At 49.6% G+C, this 6,000-nt stretch overlaps 1 protein-coding gene across 1 annotated transcript in view; it reads left to right on the top strand.

Annotated features, from left to right (window-relative positions):
- Positions 1-880: 880 nt before the first annotated feature.
- DTX4 (deltex E3 ubiquitin ligase 4) overlaps positions 881-6,000 on the top strand; it is a 35,281-nt gene continuing 30,161 nt past the window's right edge. Inside the window, exon 1 of the mRNA XM_066635770.1 lies at positions 881-1,091. Within this exon, the coding sequence (XP_066491867.1) occupies positions 881-1,091 (211 nt within the window). The remainder of the gene's footprint in view (positions 1,092-6,000) is intronic.

Raw genomic sequence — 6,000 nt, 5'->3', positions numbered from 1 at the left:
GCGAGTGTGCCGGAGACGCTGCGTTCCTGGGGAGCTCGTGCTGCGGCTTCTACTCGAAAGCCTTTGCCCGGGCGGGGAAGTTGCAGCGGGTTGCAATAGGCAGGGCTGCAGCGCCCCGGCCGTGCAATGGGTGGTTGTTTCCCAGCGCTGGAAGGGGGGCATCGCGTCGGGCGGGGGGTTGCATGTCGTGTGCTGTGCCGAGAAAATCCAACTCACCCTCACCCGGCTTCCTCGTAGGAAGCAGACAGACGGGAAAGCAACAGGGAGGTGGAGCTGGAGCTGGATTGCTGCATCCAGTGCACAGGGAGGAGGAGCAGGGGAAAAAAACTGGAGCATGAAATTCCGAGCAGGGCTTGCTCCGAAGGATCCCCCATGCAACTGCAGAGAGAAAAACAGGAGTCGGAGGAGGAGATGCAACTGGTGTAACTGAGTCACCCTCCTTGGGCTGTGCAAAGGCAGGGAGAAATTCCCCTCCGAGCCACTTCGCAGAGCAAATGACGGAACCTGCTTTTCCAGGTCGCTGACTGGATGGGTCCTTGTTATTTTTTAAATGCACGCATTTCACAGGCGGTGGAGGCGAGATCCTTGGAGTAGGAGGGATGAGGGCTGCAGAAGGCTCTTAGGCTGCTTTTGCACGCCGCGGACCCCAGAAGGCTCAAGGCACCGTTTGCCACGACAGCCGCATCTTGGCTGGAGGAGGTAAAATACATACTGCACATATAGACTGCTCTAAAGAAGGAAGAAAGCCCGCTGGAACTGATCCAAGGAGCAGCTCCCCACTCGCCGTGACGCTGCAGAGTTGCAAAGGGCTTGATGCGACGGGTCGGACTTTAAAGGGGCTCCAGGCGGTGCTCGGATCTGGGAGAGGACCGCATCCAAGATGCTGCTGGCTTCCGCCGTGGTGGTCTGGGAATGGCTGAACGAACACGGTCGCTGGAGACCCTACAGCCCAGCAGTGAGCCACCATATCGAGGCGGTGATCCGAGCAGGTCCAAGAGCCGGGGGGAGCGTGGTCCTCGGCCAGGTGGACAACCGGCTCTCGCCCTATATCATCGATCTGCAGTCCATGCACCAGTTCCGCCAGGACACTGGTGAGTGACTCTGCGTCCCCTTAAGGCTGACCCCACCACGTTGGCTGCTTGCCTGCCTGTGATCTGGTCCCTTCCTGCCCTGTCCCATCTTCCATGGCAGATTTCGCTTCCCTGCCCTGGTACCTAACAAAGGCCGCGTTGAGAAACACATTGGAATTGGGGACCGGGTAAAAAAGTAGTATGTAAAGGCAGCTTCTTGCACATGTGCGGGTCAGCCTCTTTATTTCCCTGTTCTCTAAAAGAGTGGCGGTCTGGGCAGATCCCAGGCGAGGAGGGAACCAGATGGGACAGGGACACACGCTGGGATGGAAATCATGCATCCTGCATTAGAGAGGAACTCCTGGGAGGTGTGCATGGTGCGTTGGCATGTCACGTCCCTCAAGCTACTACTGTCACTGCAACAGCAGGGCAGTCAAGAGGGAGTTCACCTAGATGGGCTTCTGTGCCACCTGGATGTCTTGCCAGTCTTTGCATAGGTCAAATTGTACTTTGGCTTGTAGTAACTGCCAACACTAATGGGTACAAGTTTTGGAAACAGGTTCCAGCACTTACACCCTCAGTATGGTCATGTGCCTTGTTCTCAAATGTCTTGTTTAGTATGTGTGATCTCCCCAGCATTTGCACCTGCAAAAGAGCTGAGCATGTGACAGTGAAATGGCAAGCCTTCCTTATAAAAATGAGACAAAGGCAAGGGCAAAAAAGTTTTCAGTTTTTCATTGTGCACTGAGGCAAACTCAGGCTGTACTTATTTGGGAGTAAAGTCCACTGGATTCAATGAGCCTTGCTGCACTTCTCTAAGACAGACAGAACATAACTCTCTCTCTCTCTGTCTCTCTCTGTGTGTAAATAAAATAGGATATAATCATGTTTTTAATGTTTATGTGCACAGTATGTAGATTTTCAAAGCAAGTGCGAACAGCATCAGATCAGCAACTTGATCAGCAACTCGCAATGCTGATTCCCAAGAGAAGGAATGTTACATGTAAATATGTACTTTCCTTACACTGCACAAAATCTAGCCACCCTCTAACTCTTTCATTAAAACAGGAAAAATTTCTACAGCACCCATGCACTTGAACAGAAAGGAGGGGGAAATACACTGTTTACATACCCAGATTATGATGAAAAAGTTTTTAAGGGGTAGTAACAAATCTATGTTACATTGAGTGTGCACCCTGAGAGTCTTACTGCCCTTGGAGCATGAGGGAGGGGAAGCATGTGTGTTTGAATGGGTGGGTGTAAATTACTGGTTCTTTCCAAGGTAAATGTTAAACGCTGTTAATCAAACATGTATGCTGATCTTTAGAATTCTGCAAAGAAAGTGGGGGTGGTGGCAGTTGCTACTTATTGTCAGTTAACATGTTGTCAGCTAGAAAGAACCAAGAGGCCAGAATTGTAGTATGAAATTGACAAAAAAAACAAACCACTGTATAAAGACATCCTTATTAGCAGGGCTATGGCTTCAGGTTTTCGAGTCATAGGCAGAGATGTGAATGGTGCTCCTGTGTTTCTGCTGCGGGGTTTTCCTTCTCCCTGTGCTTCTATAAGTGTTCTTGATTAAGAGATTTACCAAGGGTTAAATGCCCCTAGATAAAGTATTTCAGAAATACTTTCAGTGAGGCAAATGTAATCTCATTACTGAAAAAAGAATCCTGTAGGTGGGAGAGAGACAGTGAGCTGAGCCATTTGCTGACAAGAGGAAAATACCTTGGGAAAGCCATCAGCCTCCTTGGCTGGGAATCCCTGTTTGCTGCTGCCAGTGAGCTCACTTCAAGAAGGGGCAAAGCTATTGGATCAGGAGAGGAGCTGGGAGGAGATAACAGGTGAATCAGGCCACCACAGCCCATTGGAACAACAGTTGTCCTGTCATGATGCAGGAAACTGCATACTGGAGAGAGTGAAATTGGGTGAGGAAGAAAGAAAGAAAAGGGTGAGGATGGGGCACTGAAACCAGTGCAGAGAAAGCAAAGAGGGATGTTTCAGGAGGAGATCTAAACAGATTCTAAAGCAAGAGGGAAGGAGGCCAAAAATTGGGAGAGGCAGATGTAAAAATCCATGGGGGGGGGTGAGGGGGGCACTGCAAAGGATAGGGCCAGTCTTTTGGTGCTCACACTGATTGGCAATATTATTAAATATTCCTTTTCCAAATATTATTATAGAGAGCAATGATGTCTAAGGAATACATCAGGAGTCCATGAGAAGAACCTGAATCTGGTCTATAGTTTTGGATCCATTAATTTTTTTTTGTATGTCCTCTAGAAAAAATATAAGTATATTTTACTTTTTTTATTAATACAGCTAAAGTTGTTGTTTTTTTTTAAAGTGGCAACTGATGCTGGTTCAGTTTCAGCTAAATGATGTTCAAAAGTAGCAATGAGTCCTGAGGCATCTTAAAGACAGACAGCCCAATTCTAACCTGTGCTGGCATAGCAAGGCCTATGCCAGTGTTTCTCAAACTGTGGGTCGGGACCCACTAAGTGGGCCGTGAACCAATTTCAGGTGGGTCCCTATTCATTTCAGTATTTTATTTTTAATATATTAGACTTGAGGCTACCATGGTATGTGACTGCATTTGTGGAAAGTTACAACCCTGTACTTTTAACAAGCTACTATGTATATTCTTTTAACAATGACAATAGATGGGACTTACTCCTGGGTAAGTGTAGGTAGGATTGCAGCATAGGATTGTAAAACTTTTTCCTGCTTGATGATGTCACTTCTGGTCATGACATCACTTCCAGTGGGTCCTGGACAGATTCTCATTCTAAAAAGTGGGTCCTGGTGCTAAATGTGTGAGAACCACTTGCCTATGCTGTATCCAGTCTGGTTAGGAGGAGGTTGGGGGTTTCCTCAGAGTAAGGGAACCCTTACCTAACGCCCCTTACCTGTCCCCTTACATCGTGTAAAGCCGCAGTCTGCTCAGTGGGGCTTCTCAGATCTGAGCCAGCTAAATCACAGGAAGCCCTGAGTAAGGGCCGGCAAGCCTGGGAAAGGGGTAAGGATATGGGGGAGGCCTCCTCTGCCAGTCCCGCACCCATCCTGGGCCCGTCCACCCCATTCCACTTCCACTACCCAGTTACACCTCCTCACCACCTCTGTTCCACCCTCCCCCAGCCCCCACCCTGCTCCGCACTTTTTTTCCCGCCAGCCGCTCCTTTGGATACAGTGCTGGTGGGCCAGCACAGGCCTTCACAATGGCGCTGCTTAGTCGCAAACATGCTTTATAGCACATTTGCAACACTCTAGGTTGGCATCATGACCGCTGCGCTGGCAGAGTCCAAGAAAAGCTTTCTGCTGTGAGTTGTTGAGTAGGGACACCTAAGGGTGCAATCCTATCTTGTGCTGGAACAGGCAAGCCAGGAGGCTTGTGCTGTATCCAGTGCAGGATAGATGTCCAAAGTGGCTCAGCCAGAGGTAAAGGGAAACATTTCCCTTACATCCGCGTAAGCCACCCTGGCCCCTATGGGTATCCTTGGACTCACGCCACTTCCTGAGGTGGCAGTAGTCCAAGGAGAGCGGAGCGGCTTAGTCACTCCGAACTCCCCAGTAATGGGGGTTGGGATCCTGCATAACTGCCAGGTCCCAGCCCTGCCTCCCGCTACCTTCCTGCCCACCCCCTGCCCCGGAACACTTCCCTCCCGTCTCCTCCCCGCCCACCCCAGAGCCTTGCGTCAGCCCAGCTGGGCAGACGTAAGGCTTGCCCTGCAAGCTGCCGTGGAGGCTCAATTCAATCTTCATGTGCCATCGCACCTCTGTGTGCTGGCTCGGCTTGCTCATAAGGAGGTACAAACGTGCTTTGTGGCACGTGCAGTTAGGATTGTGCTGTAAGTTGATCTAGGTGTTGGCAAGAGGCCTCCTCCAGATGCAGTTACACTCCCCCAAAGAATGAGGTTCATATGTTGGGGTGCTCCCAATCACTGCTGATTGATTGTCAAGTGACAACTGTGGGCAAGAATGCCTTTTTCTAGCTCTGCCTCATGCACGAGATCTGATATTTAGCTATTGTGATACAATGATTTATACTGGACTATTATAATGTGCTCTACATGATGGTGCTTTTGATGAGTCTTCAGCAACTACAGCTAGTCTAGAATATACTAGCAAGAATGATAACTGGCACAAACTGAAGAAAATGTAACACTATTCCAGTTCAAAATGCTGAATTTTAAAGCCCTCTGTGGTTTTGATCCTGGATACCTGAAGGAGCACCTCCTCCTATATACTGTCTCCCATTTACTAAGATGAGCCAGAGAGACTCTATGAATATCCTTCTGTGGGGGCACACAGATCATGTGTACCATCATGAAGTAGATGGTACCCTCTCTGTGCAGCTAGGGAAGTCTACTTGCATCCTACTTTTTACTCTCAGAGTGATATCTGCTGCCCAATATAGTCATTTTAACTGTTTAATGAAGTAAGCTGCATCAAGTGAAGTATACATTATAATAAATAGATCAAGTAATTTGATGAAGTAGAATCTGGCCTACAATATATTTGTTAGGGTGTAATCCTAGAAATGATTTGGCCTGGCACAAGGCCCATGCGCTGGCCCAGGAGGGTCACAAACGTTCCGTAAGGCATGTTTGCACCTCCTTGGAGGAAGCCAGGCTGGCGCTCTGAGGAGTGCCGGCCTGCGAAAGCTGATGCAAGCCTCCATGCTGGCTTCCTCTCTGAGGCAGGCCCCAAAATTAAGCAGTGGGGAGGAGGCGGAAGGGAGGCGTTCCTGGGCAGTGGGAGGGCAGGCAGTGGGTGGCCCCGGGGGTGGATGGGCAAGGAGAGGGAGGTGGGGCTGAGATCCAGCAGTTATGCCGGATCCCAACCCCTGTTCCCAGGGAGAACATAGTGGCTTCAAGCAGCTCTGCTTTCCTCGGACTTGTACCACCTCCAGACCCATAGGGGCCAGCGGCCC

The sequence above is a fragment of the Tiliqua scincoides genome, chromosome 1 (genome assembly GCF_035046505.1).
Source record: "Tiliqua scincoides isolate rTilSci1 chromosome 1, rTilSci1.hap2, whole genome shotgun sequence".
In the NCBI taxonomy this organism is placed as follows: Eukaryota; Metazoa; Chordata; class Lepidosauria; order Squamata; family Scincidae; genus Tiliqua; species Tiliqua scincoides.
Note: the sequence above shows the minus strand (reverse complement) of the source record. Positions and strands in the feature narration are given on the sequence as shown.